This window comes from Cnephaeus nilssonii, assembly GCF_951640355.1.
Source record: "Cnephaeus nilssonii genome assembly, chromosome: 1".
Classification (NCBI taxonomy): domain Eukaryota; kingdom Metazoa; phylum Chordata; class Mammalia; order Chiroptera; family Vespertilionidae; genus Cnephaeus; species Cnephaeus nilssonii.
Window position 1 is genome coordinate 92517336 of NC_137072.1, and position 22521 is coordinate 92539856.

Here is a 22521-nt window from a genome sequence, read left to right on the forward strand (position 1 = left end):
TCCACTGGCATTTGCCTGGTCTCTCTTGGTTATGTGCCTCATCTCAAGGTGTTTGAAGGCAATTCCTTAGTGACTCCTGCAATTAGCTGAGAAATTTGAGTTGAACTCAAAAATGCATAATATGCATATGCAAATATGCATCGTTGCCGTCATCTGACTATGGAACCTTGGACCAAAAGCTATAGTAGAAAGCTTGATTCTCTCTTCCCCAAGTCAGAAAACCAACCTGACCCCTCTCCAAAAAACAAACAAAACATCAATGGAATACAAAGTTGATTTGAGTATTTTATTTATAAATGTACATTTACTATAAAAGCTGTTGCATTTTAGACAACTTTTTATTTGTTTTTTACTATTTCTCAGAGGCATTTTAGAATAAATATTTTAAATGAAGGTTAGTGTAACTGATATAGAACATTGGCCCACCCAGGACAGTAACATCTTTTGGACGGACTCATACATGAGGTGGATCATTTCAGTTCGTTAAGTCTTACACTGTGTATAGGTAACTAGAATATGTATTGCATTAATACCACTACATAGAAAGAATGAGAAAATGGCATGAAAGTTTGCTAGTGAATAACAGTTACCCATTTTTTTCTTAAGAAAGAGAAGGGACTGGCTTTTGGAGTATGAGAAAAAAAATCAGACATACTTCCTTGGGAACAATAAATCACTCACTTTTATCATTTTTTTTTTAAAGCAAACACATTTACATAGTAGCTCCACAGAGCAGAGAATTTTTTTCCCTGGGATCTCAAAGATTATTTGAAAAGAAATAGATCATACTCATTATGCTGCCTTGGAAAAAACAAGCTCTAGTCTGCCTGAGCTGCCATGTAACAGACTCCAAATGAAATATAAATCAAATATAAATAGAAACAGTTGGCAATTAGAATTTAGAAAATGTTGGAGATTATTCTGTGCTGGTGACTATTGTTCATTATGGGAAAGCACATCTCGCAGTCAGAGAATGGGCTTTATTTTTCTTGACTCAATTCTAGCTTCAATACATGTACAATGAGTCTCACTAAGAAATGTGTATAAATGGGTCTGTGAAACCAGAAGAGAATGTGCAATATTCATATAATCCCTACATAACGGATGGAGTTCCACATGTAAAAAGTATCCTATAAAAACCGGTTATGAATGATCGTATTGTACATGTTTTTGTGCATTATTTCTGGTAAAGTACTCTGCTAATATCATGCAAAGTGTAAACATCACATTATCAAAATATTTAATAAAACATGCAGGTGGTTAATCAAAATATTGAACTTAATCTGTACATTTTCAAAACTTTTTTCATATTAATGTTTTCTATTTTTCTTTTTTTAAAATTTTATTTATTTTTCCCTGTAAAACAGCAAACACCTCCAGGAGAAGTCTTGGGAACTTGGAAGTGACTTCATCTCTCTTCAATGTACTGCATCCATAATTCATACTGTGTGCAACAGCTTTGCATTTTCTAAGGCACAATTTTTAATGAAGTGATGTGTGAATTTCAATCTAACCGCAGCTCATCCAAATGACAAAATGGTCAAAATACCTCCAGTGGCTGAGGGAATTTCTGCACTTATATGGAACCCACATGCAGAGAACCATCTAGCATGTAAATAAATAATTGCTAGCCATACTCAATAGGACAGAAAAAAAATTATTGCTTACGTAACAGAAGAACATCTACTTGGTCTCCTTTAATGACTACATGAATCTATTAGGCGGATATTCAGTCTACATTCACAAAAGGTCCTCTTCACTTATTTGCCATCGTTTCAAGGCAGAATAAATAGTCCCCCTTTCCCCAGTCTTAAAGAAAACAGCCTGGAGATTTAAAACGTGATGCTTCTTAGTCACAGATCCCCCTCTTGGCCAGCTGAAACACCACACAGGGCTTAAAAAGTAAGCAGCTCTCCACAAGAGTTCCTCTCTGAAGGCCTCCATGAGCAAGGTTCAGAATGCTTGATAGCAGAGAGAGCTGGTGATGTAGGAGAATGAGGAAGAGCAGATGTCCATTAGGGTGGGCAGCGCACATGTGACCTGCAGGCTCTTGCTGATGACACTCCAGTGGCTTATCACATCACATGCCATTTGGATTCTATTAGGATGAACTTAATGCTGTTCTTTAGACACCTGTGCCCTCAAGGAGACCTTGCAGGCAAGGGTGAGCAGTGGTCTCACTTAATGAAGGACCGACCTCGATGAGGGTTTCCGTATGCCTTATGCTGAGTCTTTTATTGAATGTAGAGTCTGAAGAGAAGCAAGCAACAAAGCCCTGGTGGCTGGCATGGGCCCACCACTCTTTTGAAGATCAAACTTCCTCACATATTTTGGAAAGGACTTTGGAAATGATGACCAAAATGTTTTCCTCTGGGTTCCCCTACCCTTGGGCAATGTCCAGAGTGCAAGTCTAGCTGACATTGCAAGGGTTCTCTTTATTTGATGGACCGACTCTATCAATGACATAACCTTCAAAGCACACTAAACCTAATACTAACGGTGCAATAATTTATAGGTATGACTTCTGCCTCAAAAGGTAAGTAACACAAATGTTTCAGGATTACAGTATATATTATCAGACTAGTGTCATTGCATTACAAACAAGTTATAGCTCAGAGCTATATGATGTGGTTTTTAGTATCTGAAACGCATTACTTGTAAGCTCCTGTCTTATAAGACCCCGTGTCTCAAATTGGCATGTCTTGCACTTTCTGCAGCTCAATTTTGTAAACACAAAGTATTTAATTCCTAGAAATACTAAAACAAAACAGGTTTATTAATCATCTATCTCATCAACTCCCCAAAGAAGAGAATAACACATTTTAAACCATAAGCCTGTTCGACCATGCTAAGACCTTCTTTTGAACTAGTCAGAATCATTATAGTTCAATATTCTTTTGTATATATTGTGCAAATGCAAAAAAAAAGAAAAACAACAAACAGGAAAAACACAAACACTGTGCTATGAAAGAACAGATACCACCTTTTAGAATAGCCTTTCAGAAATTAGATGAATGCTGAGAAGCCCCCGAACATGGGATTCTGTTAAACAATCGCCAGGGGACACTCTCAAGAGAGAAGTGGTGAGTGATCTGGGTCTTGAAAACCATGTCACAATGTTGTGGGTTGGCCAGCACCTGTGATAAAGAAATCAGAGCGACGTTTGGTTAAAGTAATCAATGCTTCTTGCTTCAGATGTTTAAAAATTTCCCAAGTTAGCTATGGCCTCTGCCAAAGCCTCTTTCCTCTAGGGAGGAAAACGTATCCCACCCTCCCGCTCAGTGTGGTCCCAGGAGGAGCAGTATTGGTATTACCCGGAGCTTGACTTCCGAGCCCCATCCCAGAACTTCACCAGAGCCCAAGTGATTCCCATGCCCTGTAAAATTCGGTTGAAATCCTCTGGATTTCACCCTATACCATATGATCTCCATCAGGTTTTCTACCTTGCCTTCTTGGCAAATAAGCAAGAAAATATTCTTTCTTTCCTCAGTTTCTTTAGGTTTTGGTTTCTCTAAGAATACAGACATTGCAACGGGAGGAATTTGACACATGATCTAGAAACAGGATTGCTAGAGTAGCAATGAAAAACACAGAACTCTCAGTAAAATCTGAATGTCAGAGGAACAACAAATACAATTTTTAGCCTAAATGTCTATCCGATATGATATTTGGGATATAATAGTGCTAAATCCTGAACATGCAATATTTGAAACATATGCCTACAAAAGTAATTCATTGTTTATCTGAAATTCAAACTTAAGAGGGCAAGAAAATATTTAACTGGGCATCTTATCTTTTTTTTTTTTTTTTTTTAATCTGGCAACCCTATCTAGGAAGGATGGTTTGGGTGAAAGCTTCACAAACTTTCTCCTTCACTGTAGGCACTACAGTTGTGACGAGGCAACGGCAACGTTGGAAAAGACCCCGGGGATTTTGCATTAAACACATTTCATGTGAGTGAATGATGGAACAGACACAAAGACACCGTCACCCAACGCCCAGGCACAAATGGCACAAGTGAGACATGTGCCGGCTCGATCCCTGACAGGTAATTTGTTTTGCACTTCCATTGCCATTTACATACGAACTTAGACGCTGTTTACATTGCTTTTAGGAATTGCATTTTAATATGCTGTTATGCTATTTTTCCTCTCCAAGAGAAAAATTTCATTTAAATGTGACTAGTTACTTGAAGAAAATAGGATTATATATTCAGGTTTTATTATTCCATACAATGAAATTATTTTGTTTCACTTAGAATGCCTATGATGTAAACCACCCCTCGAATCTATCCATCTCCCCTCTTCTCAACTCAGATCAAAATCAAATAAAGAAAAAAGAAAAATGATTTTTAGCTATTTCTTTCCATTCTGACTCTTTTATTGCATCTGGGATATAGTCAACCAATTCAAGTGTATTTATATTTCTCTAGCTCATTATTATCCCCTCCACCTATTCACTCCTAACATATATGTTTTTCTTATGACACCAAGAAAAAAAATAAGCAGTATTTTCAGATGTGCTGGTCATGCTCCCTGTGATGTGCGGACTTAAAGTTTAGCCTAAAATGATATTAACATTTATCTGGAAAACTAAACATGAGAGAAGAGTTAGGAAAATTCAGAAAAAATAATTGTAGTTAAGGTGGCCATTATGACTCAGTTTTAAAACATATTGTGAAGCTATAATAATTAAAATTGTTTGACATGAGATAATAAATAGATCAATAAAACATATAATATCCAGAAATATATATATATATATATATATATATATATATATATATATATATATGAACTTAGTTTATGAGAAAGCTGGCATTTCAAATTAGTGAGGAAAAAAGGGATTATTCATTAAGTTATATTCACACAAGTGGCTAATTGGGGGGAAGCTGGATATCTATCTCATTTCTTACTCCAAAATACAATCCTGATGTCACAAATCTATATGTGAAAAAGAAAGCAAAAAACAATCCTAGGAGAAATCTCAGCTAAATTTATGACATTGGAGCAGTGAGAGCTTTTCTAAGTAGGATGCAAAACACAGAATCCAAAAATAAAAATAAAATAAAAATAAAAAAAGATATGTTAAGTTACCTAAGTAAAAATCTTTTCTATGAAAAAAAAATCATTAAGTAGAAAGGTGAATGATAAATGCAACAAGCAGCAAATATAAAAGAAAAGAAAAATGTCTTTAATTTATAAAAACTCATATAAGTCAAGTGCCAATAGAACAACGGGCAAAGGATAAAGAAGTACTTTTTTTTTTTTTAATAGAAAAAGAAATATAAATGGTGAACACACGTATGAAAAGATGGTCAAACTCACTTATAATTAAAGACATACAGATCAAAGCACCTAGCAGAGTGGACATTTAAAAGTTTGATTATACCCAGAGCTGACAGACATGGAGAAAAAGGGCTGTTATGCACTTCACAGGGAGAGAGCGCTTTTCTGGAAGATAGTAGGGCAACTTGTCTGACAATGAGAAAGCACATGCCCTTTAACTCAGCAGCCCCTCTGCTCACAATCTACCCTGAGGAAATACTTTCAAATGTTCATCCGGACATATGTGCAGGACATTCATGGGAGCATTTAAAAAATAACAGAAAACTGGAAACGACTGAAATGCCCCTTGGTGGAGATTTAGTTTAAATTATGGTAAACCCATACAATGGGATTGTACGCAGCTATTAAAAACCCATTGAAAAGAATGAGGAGGAAGGACATGTTATATGGAAAAACTGTCAAGATATATCATTAAGTTAAAAACAACAGCAAGGGAACTAAGTGCAGAACACGGATTATGTGATTACCTTTGTGAAATAGAAACCAACACATGTGCATCTGTGTGTGTCTGTGTGTACACCTACACAAACATACATTCTGCCCCTCTCCCCAAGCAATTATTAGAAAGTGATTATCTTTGGATTTTGTTTTTTACTTTTAATTTGGTATCTTTCTGAACATTCAATTTTTCTAACCTGATACCACTTATAACTTTTACTTAATTTATTTTTGAATGTCCAGGGAGATAGTAAGACTTTTTATTTCTTCTAGCATTCTAAAAAAAATCCTAGTAAAATATTGCATTAAAATATAAAGTAACCAAAGGAAAAAAAACTAACTTTAGTCTACCTCCAAATCATTTTCTTATTTTTCATGTTCTGAGACTGTTACTGAAACTCCACAGTTCTTGTCTTTACATTTGGAATTAAAAACAGTTAATGCCCCTTATTGTTGTATACATAGGAAAAAAAGTTCTGGCCTAGATCCGAAAAGCTAATTTCCAAAAGAAATGACAATGAATCATCCAACTTCTCAATTAAAATAAAAATCTGGATGAAAACAGGTTACTGTCACCCAGAGGTGGGTTCATGCTTGTTTTCTGCTGGCATCCTTCAAGCACTTTAAATTATGGAAGAAGTTCAGATTTACAGTGCTTTCCAAATCTGGCCCAACAGTCCTACAACCTAACAGTGCCCTCTTCTGGTTCCATGGTTCACACTCAGCTGGCTGAGAAAAAGTATAATTTATAGATGATAGAATCACCTTGAAAATGGGAATAAAGGGTTTAGTTTTAATTTCTAATGTATAAAGACAAAAAAATTCAGTTAAAAATATATTATACATTACACATGTATATAGGTATTTGTTTATGCTTATAATATATATTATACTATTAATACCAGATTTTACATGTTTAATACAAAGTATCAATATCAATATTATATGTTTATACCATGTGCTCTATGTACATGGTATAAACATATGTAATATAACATAGATGTTACATGTGTATACTATATATAATATCTGGTATAAATATATAAGATATAAATGTATACAATATAAAAATATAATATGTAATATAAATAGTCCAGTTTGATGATACCAGCTCAGCTCTAAGTTGGAACTGCTCTGGCCTGAAGTCCAATGTTTTTGATAGATCAAAATCACCTGGATTTGATTAAATTTTTATTTCACATAATTTTATTAAAATGCAGGTATTTCTCAGATTATACTAAACTTACAGCTATAAAAGAATTTGATTTCAATTTTTACTCTTAAAGTATTTAGTCTTGTAGATTTAGAGATCCATATTAAAAAAGCTATAAAAATGTCACTTCCTTTACTTGGAGAAATAACCAAACATTCTTATATTTCAAACACCATCTCTTCATTCCCCCACCCTCCCTTTTTTTTTTAAAGAAAGAGTTTCTGACCAATGAATTCTCATAGAAGAGTCTCTCTCTTGTTGTTTAGGCCAGGCACCAGAAGGGCTATATTTATGATGGAGAGTGAGGCTGGATTCAGAGGTTTAGCCACTGGCTATTTTCAGATTTTCTAAATAGCAGCTGGGCAACAGCACCCTCTGGTGCCCCACAAACTAACATGAACCTAGGAAACCTAGATCCAGGATCCGAGGGCAGGCTGCTCAAGGGAGCTTCAAGACAGCACACACTTGTTAAGCTCTGATTATGTACTCAGGTATCGTGGACGAGGGCAGGGATTCACAAAGAGCAGAACCCTAGTGGTTTTAAAGTGGTTTTCATTTGGCCTCTTCGGAACTTTAAATTTAGTTGGGACCAACAACAAATTGTGTCATGAAACTCCTGAATGTAGGACATGCAAGCTACGGAGGAGCTGGTGCTTGATTTGATGAACAATGGAGAGCCATTCTTCACACTTCAACCCCTCTCCCCCAATGGTGCTGGTCTTCTAAAGATATGCCTTGGCAAGCAAATAGTGTTTTACAGACCTTCTATCTGCCTTCTATCTCACCAAAGTCTCTATGGTGAGCTCAGGCAATGCCTCAAACTTGGCCCACAGTTTTTATCTGCTGATGTATTAATGCACTTCAGGATGAAAAGAACTTAGCCACACCCAAGCAGTAACTTTTAATAAGAAACAAGTGGTAATTAAGGGGTTACTTCATTATCGCATCCTTTACCTAGATGTTAATAAATTTTTCCCTCAGGGTAGGAGTGTCAACTGATGGGCAGAAATAATTGAATTCCTCAAATGGGTCCTAGAAAGGCATACTATTGCACTCACTCATCTTAAGGTATTTCACCCCAGTACTTACTTCTGGATCGCATGTAGCAATCATTACAGTTTAGAAGACCATTTCGAATCCTAACATCCGTCCCACTCATTGCATCTCCAAGCTGTCCTTTACAAATTCCACACTACAGGGGAGAAAGAACAGAAGTTATAAGATGCATAAGGAATCTCTTTATGATGCTTAGTTACTGTTTACATGAATAGCACAATAATCACTTATACAACCTCCGCATTTGTTGAGCATCTGCTATGTGTTAGATGCTGCACTAAGAACTGACTTAACAGCCCTAGCTGGTTTGGCTCAGTGGATAGAGCATCAGCCTGGGGACTGAAGGGTCCTGGGTTTGATTCTAGTCAAGGGCACATGCCCGGGTTGTGGGCTCGATCCCCAGTAGGGGGCGTGCAGGAGGCAGCCAATCAATTATTCTCTCTCATCATTGATGTTTCTATCGCTCTCTCCCTCTCCCTTCCTCTCTGAAATCAATAAAAATATACTTAAAAAAAATAGAACTGACTTACAGCAACAATATACTTTTAGCATTTTATGGTAACTCCTTGCATTTTACAGAGAAGGACGATGGTTCAGAGAAGTTAACTGATTTGTCCAAGGTTGTAAACCCAGTAAGTGGTGTTGGGTTAATCCCAAAGCCTATGCTGTTAACCTCTATCACATGCCATTTCTCAATCAAGATGGAAGAACCATTTTATTATTATTTTTAATTAAATTTATTGGGGTGACATTGGTTAATAAATTTATATAGGTTTCAAGAGTAAAATTCTATAATACATCCTCTTTATATTGCATTGTGTGTTTACCACCCAAAGTCAAATCTTCTTCCGTTACCATATATTTGACCTATGAACCATTTTAAACAGATTACATGCTAGTGGTTTTAAAGAAACACATGGCTAGCAGATTATGAATGAAAACTTGTCTGGGAATAATCACTAAATGCTTTCCAGCAGTGTTGGTAAGTTCTGCCAGATCAGAATTCCTTGGAAAGAGCTATTCACCTTATCTTTCCACATTTAAGGCAGTGACACCCAGATAACAAATCCACTGAGAATGGCACTTCCTTCAGCTAAGTCAGCTTGAGTGCAGACAGAAGCTGTGGGGTAGACTGTGCGGGGTGCGCCAGAGGAGGGGCAGGAGTGGCAGTAGGGGTTGGTCCTGATGCCAGCCTCTCGCCAGGAGACCAGGACTGAGCTCAGGAGTAGAGGGTCAGCCTCAGTCTCATGTTTTAAGGTCACTGGGGACAGAGGGAGGCTTCATCCAAATTATGTTACAAGTTGCATCTACATTGCACAGGTATGTATCTTAAAGCAGCAGGTCAGACCAGGAAGTGAAAGATGAGAGGGAATAATGGCCTTGACAGCTTAGAAAGGGAGTCTCTTGTCTCTTGAGAATTTGCAGACTCTTTGCCACCTCTTTATTTTGAGTTCTGGTAAAGTTTCAGAGAACAAACTCTGATGTTGGAACATATTATCTTGGCATTACCATGAGATTTTAAAATGTAAATGCCTTGAACCTCAAAATACTCCTAGACCATTTAAGACATGCATTATCTTGGTTAATTTTTCCAATGAGAATATTGATCAACTCATGGAGTCTCCATATTGTGTTTTGTCCAAGACAAGCTTTGCTTCCCAGTGAGTATTGATGCTATTAAATTTTGGGACAACTTCACTTACTTTCCCTTAGCTTATCAGTAAAGTGGGAGTTATTTTAACTCCACGCAAGTGTACTTTATAGCTGAGGAATCTACCAACAAGACATAGAACAAAATTCAAGAAGGACAAAGAAAGCACATCAGGATTATAAAGAGAAAGAAATGACTCTTATCAGAGGAAGAAGGTTTAGTTTCAAAAATTATATATTAATTTGAAAGATGTCTGTGAGAAAAAAAAAGAAAAAGAAGAAAAAAAAAAGATGGGAAATACTGAAAGAGGCCAACTTATAAATTTTATAATAAATCAGTTCTAACTGGTTAAATCACATACTTAGCAGGAAATCTGGGATTAGAATCTAAGCCTCCTCATTTTCAGTAAACTTAATAATTCATTCATCTAAAAATGTTGACAGACACCATGTCTGCTAGGTGCAGAAGAAATACTGGTGAGCCAGGCAGACATGGCTCCTGCTTTTATGGAGATGATCGTTTGTTAAAGGACATGATAATTAAACAAGGCAACAGTGAGTGTGGTACGGACCATGAAAGATTCTATAAGACCCTGTAACAAAGGCGAGAGACTTAGTCTGGGGGAGCAGGGCAGCTTCTCAGAGGAAGTGCTATTCAGTCTGGGATCACAGACACATTCAACTTTGCCACTAGCTCTAACCACACTGAACGGACAGAAACTTTTCAACATTAAGTCACAAGAGTTTGAGAAGCTGCAAGGATATTACCTTCCCCATAAATTCACATGCCCTAAAAGGTGTAGAAGTATCACTGACCTCCCAGGGTAGCATTCTCAGCTTCCTGCCAGAATAGATGCTCTTCAGCAACAAAACCTGTTTCACAAAGACACATGGCACAAACCTGTTTTGCTACTTCTAAGCTGACATCCCAGAGGAACGCATGAGAGCTGAGAGCTTCCTTCCGAAGGCTGGATTCCACGCACGCTCTGTACACACAGAAGGGCCGGCCTCACGAGGAAAGGCCATCAGGGTTTCCAGGAGGTATGTATGTCTCAGCCCAGAGAGACGCCAAAGGACACCATGTACTTAGAGAGAGGAGAGTGAGGAATACATACCCTGAAGCACTGGATGTGAAAATAGAGATTGAGGGTCTCAATGATCATCGCAGCTCCTTTCCCCAAAGGAAGCCCACAGGACGAGCACAGCTTCTTCCCACTTATAGACCTAGGTCAAAACCATGTATAACAATCAAACGTCCCATTTAGAATAGTTGGTTAAATACACAAACATGTAGCCTCATGCAAAAAAAATAAAATGAAAACATGGATTTAAAAAATGTTTATCTCATGAGTGAAATGACAATTACTGAACTGATAATGAGCAGCAATGAAGCATTAGATATAATTGGCAAACAAGTGCCAGACTAAATACAATGGGCCTCCATTGTGGTAGAGAATCTGGCGTGCATGTACATATGCATGTGTACGCGTGTGTTTTAGCTAATTGATACAAGAAGTGTGTGTTGTTTATTCAACCACAATGATCAAATGCCTTGAATTGATTCCATGTATTCGTCACATGTTTATATAAGCCCTAAAAGATCATCAAATTTAGCTTTACTAAGATTTCAATGTTGCTTTAAAATGTTCTATAATTGATTCATTGGCCCACGAGGGCATTTCTTTTGCCTATTAAGAAATCTTTTTTTTGTATAAAAATAGAGAGGCAATTGTGATACAGCCCCACAGGCCACAGGCCAATATGGGATCAGATCCCTGCTTTGTCCCTAGGTTCTGGGATCTGGTGTAAAGAACTCACTTTGGGTTTCTCTTTCACCTTCAAAATGAGAGGGTGGGACTAGATGATCTTTACTGCTCCTTCCGGTGTAAACTCCACAACTATGACCTGGGTACTCGACCTCCTCTCGGAGTTGTAAGCCCCTTGAGGGCATGGGCTGCCTGGACCCCATCTCTGTACCCCCCAGCCCAGCAGCCAGCACAGTGCCTGCCAGTGGACAAGAATCAAACCCAGCAGACCCACACCAGGCGAGGGATAAGCTGGCTGTCTCCTGGGGCGGCTTGCCCACAGCTAAGATCAGCTGGCAACGGTGCCTAACGTCTGGAAAGCGCTTGGAATTACACAAGAAGTTTGAAAATGTGCAATACCATTCAGAAGCCAACAGGGTACAGAGGGACAGCAGGAACAGAAAGGAGGAAAACAGAAAAGAGGAAAAGAGTTGCCCCAAGCAAACCCTATTTATTAGGATTTTCCTCTACCCAGTAGTTAAATGAAATGTCTAAATCAAAGAAACCTTGGAGTACTCCTCAGTAATTGGTCTCTCCAGTGAATGGGAACTCGGGCAGCTTTTAAGAATATCATGGGGCCCAATTAACGTCCGGCAGCCATCCTTAGAGAGCCTGAGTAGGGGAAGGAAGGATGCAGTTTTGCGGCTCGGCCCCGCCTGGTTCTCTGTAAGAGCCATCAGCCTAGAAGGACCGAGCCATCTTGGAGGGGAAGGCGCCGACTGAGGAGCCCGGCCACTGTCTGGTGGATTTTATTATTAGATTGCAATTTCCACAGAATATAATTAAAGGCCTGTGGCCACAGCCGTGCCAACGTCATGCACTTGGCTCTCTCCCTCCTCCTGCCTGAGTGTGTGTTGAAAGAGATTTGATGGACAAACTTCTCAAGATCATTTGGCAAGCATTAATTTGGTTCAAATTATGCTTGGCAGGCTCTAGTCCAAACAAAGCCGCCTCCGAAAGGCTTGCTGACCTCTTGTACCGGTTTGGTGACTGGCCAGGAGGGGTGGGAGGACCGGGGGACAGGTGTCCCGCCTGGAAGTTCTCTCGAGGGCTTTTCCTGTAACGTGGTAAAGGAGCCAAACATTATGACAAGGGAAGAGAAGCCCAACCCTATAAGAGAGAACTTTTTAGTAAGGAAATAAAACACTTCCCTGATAACCAAAGAAAAGACCACAGAGCGTCCTAGAGGTAATTAATTCTAAAGAACCAAAGTAGTAAATCTGTCTGGCAAAGATGATACATGCAATGGCTGTATAGGTCAGACCAGGCTGGCTGCTGTTGAACGGAAAAGCCAGAATAGTTTTTCATCTTTATTTTTGCCAGGTTCTTTGCTTAGTTAAAATTGCACGCTGAGTTAGATATAAAAGCCATAGATTGGGGGGGGGGGGAGGGGCAAGATGAGTAGGGATTTAGGGAAAAGCGTGTGCAGAGAGCCCAGACATAAAGGGCAGAACTTTAAGGAGTTATTTTCCAGTGGGGTAGCTCCCACCCCCCATGAATACATTCATTTTGAGGACATGTGATGAGGGGCGGTGTTCACAACATTTAATAACGGCTACGTCATAGCATCTTCAGAGCACAATGGTCCCCAGCCAGACGCTACCAGGATGGTCTCACAGGTGTGGTTGGTTGCACAGCCCTGCCTGTGATTAGCTGTCAGGTCTGGGCTCTTGCTTATAAAAGTTCATTTCGTTTGTAAAGAAAGGGACAGAACACAGAAAAATAATGAGGATAAGAGAAATGCCACACAGGAGTGAACAGAGCACGAGTCCCTCTGTCTTCTAACTGGTTTTGGAATAACTCCCCGAGCCCGCTGCCCACCCACACCTCCTCCTCAGGCAGAGCTTGTTTCCTCCAAAATGTCACGTTTTCAGGTAATACCCTAGAGCAGCGGTTCTCAACCTGTGGGTCGCGACCCCTTTGGGGGTCGAACGACCCTTTCACAGGGGTTGCTGAAGACCATCGGAAAACACAGATATTTACATTACGATTCATAACAGTAGCAAAATTACAGTTATGAAGTAGCAATGAATATAATATTATGGTTGGGGGTCACCACAACATGAGGAACTGTATTAAAAGGTCTCGGCATTAGGAAGGTTGAGAACCACTGCCCTAGAGGATAAGTACCAGTGCCTAAAAAATGGTCGGAAATCACTGCAATAATCAATAACAATCATGATGACTTCTGTGTGATTTCTGTGTCTATTTATTCCGAGTGTCATCTAGGCACATAGAAACAAAATTGGGTGGACATAAGAGAAAAGGGGGGAATGGTTCAAACACCATTTTTAAAATGTAACAGAAAAATAAGGTAACAAGTTGAACTTATAAAACAAGTCATCCTCATCACCATCTTGTCATTGTCTACCACCAGCTATCCTACATAGTACCTATTATTCGTCAGGTACAAAACCTCACAGGTAGGTAGTATTACTATTGCCATTTTATACATGAAGAAACTGAAGCAGAGAAAGATTAATCAACTTGCTCAAAGCCCTACACAGGCAAGTGGCAGAGTCAAAAGCTGAATCCAGGTGGTCTGGCTCCAGGTAGAGAGACTCGCTAAAGTATAATGAAGGTTGTATTTTAAAAGCTGATTACAAAGAACCTCTGGTTCACATATGATCTTACCATTGAACTGTGGTATAATTTTGAATTCCTCTACCACTTAACCTGTCAAGTACTTTGAATAAGTTATTTAATTTCCTTGAACCTCTATTTCCTCCTCTAAAAAATGGGAATAATAACTCAATTGAAGTTATTGGGAGAGCTCAGTGAGTTAATTTATGAAAAGAAGCGAAAAGCTATGGTAACCCTTCAACACAGTGCCTGTTATATTGAAATGTATAAAAAATATTAGGAACTATTATTGTAAAAAATATAAATCTTACAAAATTAAAATATAGCCTAAGGTAGCTAACTAAAAGGGAGAGAATGATAATGAGAGGAAACACTTTTTCCTTGAAAGAATATTTGTCAATAGATTTTTGAGACAATTTAACTCACTTAAAGAAATTGTTAACACAACATGCCTGCAAATTCTTTTCAATGTTTAGATCTGTGGGTTAAAAGCATTACTTGGTCTCTTTCAAATAGATAAATTCAGAGCGTATCATTACTTCCCTGGGAGACTGTCCTAAATTTCCATAAACATTTGTTACCTTGAATCAATGAGATTCAAGAGAGAGAAAGCACGAAAATGCCGCTAACGCCTTGCTATCACACGCTTTTTCATTTTCCCCTTTCTTAGTCAATACATTAAAAAGAAAAAGGAGTTCCACATCTATCGTTGGTTACTCACTTCCGCCTTTCACTCGGGGACTCAATCTGATGGTTAATGTTGTTATCCAATGGGAGGGTTTTTGGCTTCACATCTTCTGAAGTGTTCATTGGCAGGTTTGACACCTGCTGATTCCGGGATGGACCTGAGGCCAATCAAGAACATAAACTTAAGAGCTCAGTGACATCACCTTTGCTTAGTAAGCCGCCTTTCTTTAAAGTGCTAATGCCTGCTGAGGTCTCAAGGTGAGTCCACGGAGAGTCTGGCCCTTGGTGGTGGGAGTTTATTCACGGTGCTATAGAGCATAAGCTAGAAGAGAAGCTTGCAGCCAAATAGAAATCACATCTGTCTGGATGACAAGCGGGGCTGTTATACAATAATTTAAACATCGGTGGGTCTTCTCCTTCCTTACCCTGAGCCAGCTGTGGGTTCACCCCACAGTGTGGGGCCCCAGCTTCTGTATCCAGCTGATCATTTGGATGGGTTCCTTTTGATACAGGGTTCTCAGAATCAGTCAAGGCCCCTTGAATAAGTCTGTTAAAATAAGTAAGTATATTTCAGAACAGAGATAAAAGCAAACTGAACTAAAATTATTGATCTTATCCTTTAGGGTATGGAAGTACCAATTTCAATATGAAAAGAAAAAACAACCCACAAATGAGGGCTAACTAAATGCTTATTTATTCTTTTTATTTTAAACTAGGTTTAAATGCTCTGAATTGCTACTTGTTTTTATTACCCATCAATTTAACAAGCTTGAGAAGCCATCATTTCTGATGTCCTTCCCACCTCCCTGCCCACCAAGCAATTCATTCTAATAATTTCAAGAGAAGCCAGAGCTAACTGCTGGACTCTCCCAGATTTTCACGAGAGGACTCATTGTAGAAATCATTTGTACCACGTGGGACTTTGGCAGCTCATGGTTATCTACATAGCCTTTTTATAGCGTCTGTGTATAAAGAAAGGAGAGGTTGAAGAGATTTTAAAGGGTCCCTGGCAACAATAGAGACTGTTGGGAGAACTATAAAAAATGCACATAAAATGCTTATCAGTGGTGCTCAAAAATTCCTGATGGGTGGCTTTCATTTCATAAAACTGGAAAGTCCCTTTAAACGTGTTAACTGGAAGCAGTTGTGCTATTCCAAGGGCTCCGCAGACTCTGGACGTGGGCCCCGAGCCCCGAGCCCCTATACCCTACACCTCACCCAGTCTGCTAACTGAGGGGCATAGGAGGGTTCTCAGAGCAAATCCCACCAGAAGAGCCAATAGAAACCTTCCAAAGTGTTCACTGGTGGGTTTGCTACCTGCTGATTCCAACCCCAAATTGACCAGTCTTTGAAAATAACCCTTAGATAGCCATTCCTCTGAGGATGGCGTGTGTGTACGTGCAACCTGGTCCAGCATGCACACTTATCAATATCTATCTAGTATCTCGGAGCTGCAGAGGCAAACGTCTGTCTCATAAAGAACTTGCTCGAGCCCTGACCGGTTTGGCTCAGTGGATAGAGCGACGGCCTGCGGACTAAAAGGTCCCAGGTTCGATTCCGGTCAAGGGCATGTACCTTGGTTGTGGGCACATCCCCGGTAGGAGATGTGCAGGAGGCAGCTGATCGATGTTTCTAACTCTCTATCCCTCTCCCTTCCTCTCTGTAAAAAAAAAAAAATCAATAAAATATATTTAAAAAAAAGAAAAGAAAAGGCTGTGCTGGGTGAGGTAAAACACTAAGAAAAAAGAAAAAAAAAGAACTTGCTCGTGGCAGAGCCTCCTGGGTTTCTGTGGGTCCCTTCTAGGTTAGGTGTGGGAGGGTGAAAGCAACAAACTCACCATTTGCCCAAAGCTACAATCAGATTCTGCTCCCATGGAATAGACTAGAACCCATGAGTGTGTGTGTGTGTGGGGTTACCCACACCCAATCAATTTGTTGGTTGTTCTTTATATTATCACACAGAGTAAACGTGGCTTCTCACAGCTCAGAGGATACTAATAGCAGAGTTCAGGTCCACAGTAAAACCACAGTGGGTGGGACCCCAGCACATGTCTTCAACCTCTATCCCTCCAGACACATCAACTATTTCAGGTGAGCAATGTTTAGGCTTAGGGCTTTGAATGGACCACATGCTCCTTCTCTGATCTATACTGTCTCCTCTCATTTGAAAAAGGCTTCGCCTATTTAAAATCAGGCTATTTATATTCAATTGCATAAGGACCCTGACTTCAGAGTCATTAGAATGTGTTCAAGCAATATGTAATGTATTACTGGAATGATCATTTCAAAGGCGAATATGATTTGCATCAGCAATGAGCACTCTTCCTGGGAGAGAGCAGGCAGAGCCCGGTTTTGCGCATTTAGACCGACAGCCTGAACCATGGGGCATACCTGCCCTTTTCCTCCAGGGGATCACTTTCTCTAGGCTCAAGCAACAAGCCATTGTTGCCCCCCGGGAATGGTTTCTTCTGTCTTGTCTCTTGTTCTTCTTCATGACAGTTTTCCAGATCCATCTTATTCTAATAGGGAAAACAAGGATAATCTTAAATATAAATTAAACCCACTGGACAACACTCATCTCTGGCTATGGGATAGTTGAAGCTTCCCCTCCCACCCCCATCCACCCCCAATCACATTGCCTGCAAGTTAAGGAACAGTTGTTCACATTAATTGAATAGTAACTGAGCTATAACAATTTAAAATAAACGTGCAATCTGGATCTTTTTCAGAAGTTATCATAGAAGGGCATAGTTTAGAAAACCCACTGTTTCAAAATCAAACAGTCACAGAACTGCTAATTTCAGGACAAATGACTTTCTAGTGCCCACCATTATTTTCTTTAATGCAGATTATAGACTATCCAGGGTTTGGTATGACTTCTGTCCACCACCGAACTCCATGACCTTGTTTGGGGGATATGGAGGTAGACCAGCTGTTCTGGGCTCTCTCCAGCCCTTGAAGACACATGTAAATTTCATGTGGAATTTTAAGAGTGGGTTAGAAGCAACTTTGATGGAGGCTGGTGGAGAGCCTACTGTTGGCACCAGTGCAAAGGGATGTGTGTTATGACAGAGAGGAATACATGCCTATTGAATGAATGAATGATGGGCAGAAAGAAGTTTTCCCAGCACATGGCCCATGAATTAGGACCTAACCAGCCAGTGCAGAGAGATGTTGGTAGCCAGCCTGTGGGGCAGATCTGGCCTCAGCAATGACTATACTGCTCCTTGGGCAATGGCTCTAGGATTTGGCCATGGAATGACAATACCATGGTGTATGATGGCCATGTGGTAGCTGACATGAACCTAGGGAAATAGCCAGTCCTGGATTTAAACTCATGGAAAACTTGGCTGTGTGGCTTTATACTTCTTTTAGGTTTATTTTTTTCACAAACTGCTTTTAATCTATAGTCTCACCACTGTTCCACTGCCTTCAGTCACAGAGGAGGATGTTGACAGCTGGTCTGCAGAACTTGAAGAAATAGTAAATGGAACCACAGTGTCTTCAATTATTTTGCGCTCCTAAGAGGAAGAACAGAATTAATGAGAGGGGGAAAAAATCAAGTATCATATTTGTCAAGAGAAAAATTTCATTAAAGAACTTTAGAAAAAAGACATCAGAATTATATGCAAACAAGCAGGGCATTAAAAAAAGGTCTTATTTTCTAAAAGCACATAAATCAGATAATACTCTCTATGGGCAATGATTTAGAAATTAGCATTTGATTTAATAGAAAAACAAAGTCTTCACAAATTAATTAGTTAGTGAGATTCAAGAAGCCTTATTAGAAATGCTGTAGGGATTGGATTATGTGCAAAAATTATTATTGGAGATAAAATTCACTATAGTATTAATCATAAACAAATTTTAGATAATGTAGATAAAATGTAGCTCCCTTTAAATTACCTAATGTGGTCTGGTTTGTTCATCTAAAACATATGAAACCTACAAAACCAAACATTCCTCCCCACCATTCCCTAGCACTGCACTCAGCCTACGGTGCTAAATCTCTCCAGTACCAGGGAGTGAGTGCCGGGGTAAGACTCATTTGGCCTTGATATCAAAATTATCCTCATAAAATTAATTCACCACCAAGCACGCTTGCTCAAACAAACACACTAACAAAGAAATTGATATCCATGTCCTCTCTCTAAGATAAACCAAGACTCTGACTCTCTGACTAGAGATCAGATATAACTATATTGTCACCCTGGACCATGACTCAGCACACCCGATCACAAACGGAATTTGGAGGAATTGTGGTCTTTTAGTGCCTCCAGGGTACGACTCTCTTAAAGAGGTTGGTGGGCTCTGCGATGGGGGAAGATAATCAGCCACAGCCACAGGTACACACAAACCACAGACACAAAAGCATCGATCGCCTTTGAGAAACGAGGACCACGAGGTCCAGTTCCTTCTTGGGACTTTCCTACCTCCTCATAGTATCTGCGTTCTTCCTCCTCCACCTCCTTTTGGGCCTTCTCCCACTCTTCTTTCAGCTTGTCCTGCTCTTTCTGGTATCTCTCCTGTCACAGAATTTCCAGAGACTGTTCTGAACCGACCATTGCACGCATCATTGGGACACCCCCCCCCCCCCCCCTGCAAAGCCAGCATGTTGAGAGACCATCTCCTTGTAACATTCTGAATCCAACCCGATCGTGCAACACAAGGGGAAGAGCATTGTGTGGCACTCAAACATGTCAGGAACCTAAAACCCCAGGGAGAATAGCACAGGGTGGGGCAAAAGTAGGTTTACAGTTGTCTGTATGGAAAATAATACAGTAATCCTACCTAATAAAAGGGAAGTATGCAAATAACCATCACTCCGCTACACCCACGATTGGGCTGGCGGCAGGCTGGGGGCGGGACTTGGGGTGGCCAATTGGGCTGACAGGATGAGCAGGGGGTGGGGACTCACGAGTCCCCGCCCCCCGTTCCTCCCATAGGCCCCAACGGCCGGCGCTGCGGGAGGACCGATGGAGCCGGTGGAAGGCACCGGTGGCGGAACTCGGGGTGGCCGATTGCGTGGCTGCCAGCACCAGTTTTCCGCCAGCAGCAGTTTTCTCTGGCCACCTGCCGATCAGAACGCCTCCCGATCGGAGTTCCTCTCGGGGTGGCCGATTGCACTTGCGGGAGGCGCTCCGATTGGTGGGTGGCCAGAGGAAAACTGCTGCTGGCGGATAACTGGTGCCGGCAGCCAGGTGAAGGAAGGTCTACTGCACGAAACTTCTTGCAACGGGCTTCTAGTTAAAAATAATAATGCAAGTTTAAAACTGTTTTGTGTTCTCACAACTGTAAATCTACTTTGGCCCCATTGTGTATTTTCTGCTGTTGTTTTGTAGAACTGTTTTTCAGATATACGAGTAGGCACTTGCTTACGAAAAGAGAAAAGATGAAAAGATTGGAAGATTCTAAACTCTTCCTTCACTTGAGTTTTGTCCTAGGAGGTTAGCTAAACCACTCGTTTTGCCATTCCGCTAATAGAAATATGTTTGCTGCTGGGAGAGTTTAATAAAGGGTAAAAAAAATGAACCCCGCAGAAAGGTCCAAAGTGGACAAGATGGTAATTAGTTGAGTAGCCAAATTACTCTTTGCTTGAAGCCATTGTACCCAAATGCAATGTCCCTAGCTTTAAGTAACTTCTGAATTAAGAGTAGCTTTTAAACAGCCCACTAGCAGGCTTCAGTATCAGAACTGCCATTTCTTGTTTCCAGAAATAATACAACACTAGTCACCACTTCTGGGGGAAAAGAATAACATACTCTGAGTAAGAACAGCTTTGAAAATGTGACCAGAGTTCCTGACCGCTGACTGGAAGAAATGAATAAATGGCGATGAAAATTAATGCCTAAAATGAGAACTGACACCCCTGGGTGCTTGGGAATGGCACCCCTGATATGACGGAGGCAAAGGACTCAGCCAAGTGTACGACGTAACGGTCAAATGCTTTAGGCTAATTTCTGCCAAACCTCTCTCTGCGGCTCAAACAAGCCTGGCTCCTATCCTCCTGGGGAGGCCTGGGATCTCCTCCGGGTCTGACCCGTTGTGTCGTGATCTTAGGAGCGGAAGGGCTGTATTGGAATTGCTGGGGCCTGGTGTTCATGTGAATGCTCTGGCAAAGCCATGGCTGGTCAACCCCTGGCAGCTTTTCTTTCCAGGTAAACATGTTACAAACACTTAACATTGTAAAACCTAACATTGTAAAGTTTTAGACAGGAACTTCAGGGGCTTTTCCAATAGAGAAAACAGGCCTCAAAACTTCACAAAAGCTGAAAGACAAGTGAAGCATTTCAGGTTCATTGGTTCTAGAAGCTCACATCACGCGCTCCCCTCCCCAAGAGGATGCACTGATACCTGTAATATGGGGTGTGAAAGACGCACGTCTGCCCTCCCCCTATTTCCCCACAAATACTTTCCCCAAAGCCCACAGCCCACCATGCACCACACTGGGTAACAATGCGGTGGGGCAGGAAGGAGACATACGCCTGCATCTGGAACCGTGGTCCCCTTCCAGAGTGTAACAGACAGGGTGCCACGAGGCGAGCGCAGTTGTCTGCTGTCTGCACTCTGTGGAATCTCTGACTCTGGGCTGTGCAGCTCTCAGCTGGAAAATGGGCCCCTATTTCCGAGAGAACAGCAGAAGGCTGGGGCTGGGCTGGCCTCTCCCTTCCAAAGGACCCAAAAGTTCCAATGTGACTTTGCTGAATCCAGTTCTTACTAACATTTTGATATTGAAGATTTACCTCTATGCAATGTTGAAAGGGATAAAATTGAACTGGCAGACCTAAAGCCACACTGCAGTTAGCTGTCTAAACGGATCCTGCTCCTGCCCCCTGGGAAGTAAGCCAAAGGGATTAGAGCAAAAATATGTTTTAAAGAAGTAAAATAAAGTTGCATTAAGTATTGCTTTCTACACAGCAGCAGAAAGCCATAAAAATTAATGAGATTTAAAATTCCTTTTTATTTATGATTTTTTTTTTGGTAAAATCAGTACTATTGGGGGTATCATGGAAAGAACATGAGTTTTCAAGTCATCCAGACTTGGAATTGAAACCAAGTTCAACCCTTGTTAGTTGTGTGACCTTGTGCTATTTAACTTCTTTGAGTCTTAATTTCTTCAGTTGCAAGTGGGGGCTGATGAGATATACTCTGAAGAGTTTTATGAGAACTAAATTAGATAAACGATGTCAAACACCAACCACAGTTCCTGGCACCTCTCAAGTACTCAGCAGAGGCTACTTCCTAAGGTTCCTAGGTTCCTTTTTGAAGCCCTGTTACCCAACAAACGTGGCATGAGAAATGAAAGTTAGCAGCTTTTACTCGAAGATGGAGTAAATATTTCTACTTAAGAAACAAGAGCCAGGCTCAATTTAATTTCACATGGATGCTTTCGAAATGCTTTTAACAGCCCTAGCAGGTTTGACTCAGTGGATAGAGCATCGACCTGTGGACTGAAGGGCCCCGGCTCGATTCTGATCAAGGCACGCACCTCGATTGCAGGCCCCGGTTGGGGCACATGCGGGAGGCATCAATCCGTGTGTCTCTCTCACATTGATGTTTCTCCCTCTCTGTCTCTCCCCCTCCCTTCCACTCTCTCTAAAAATCAATGGAAAAATATCCTCAGGTGAGGATTAACAACTACAAAAAAGCTTTTGACAATTCATTTCCGCTGCTACTGGGACTGGAATTTTATTGACCACAAAGGAGGAGAGGACTGCCTGAGTTGGCATTAATCAATACG

General features: G+C 40.6%; 1 protein-coding gene across 8 annotated transcripts in view; it reads right to left on the reverse strand.

The window, feature by feature from the left end:
* Positions 1-272: 272 nt before the first annotated feature.
* Positions 273-22521, reverse strand: part of LIMCH1 (LIM and calponin homology domains 1) — a 321534-nt gene continuing 299285 nt past the window's right edge. For 4 of the 8 annotated variants that reach the window (XM_079777575.1, XM_079777580.1, XM_079777574.1 and 1 more), the window contains 8 exons: positions 19214-19306; positions 18197-18301; positions 17172-17299; positions 15206-15327; positions 14815-14938; positions 10821-10929; positions 8089-8191; positions 273-3137 (listed from right to left, as the gene is read on the reverse strand). In XM_079777575.1, coding sequence (XP_079633701.1) covers positions 3112-3137; positions 8089-8191; positions 10821-10929; positions 14815-14938; positions 15206-15327; positions 17172-17299; positions 18197-18301; positions 19214-19306 — 810 coding nt within the window. In that variant the 3' untranslated portion in view covers positions 273-3111. Of the gene's footprint in view, positions 3138-8088; positions 8192-10820; positions 10930-12480; positions 12568-14814; positions 14939-15205; positions 15328-17171; positions 17300-18196; positions 18302-19213; positions 19307-22521 lie in introns of all 8 variants that reach the window. The other 4 variants (XM_079777576.1, XM_079777579.1, XM_079777578.1 and 1 more) reach the window with 2 other exon arrangements.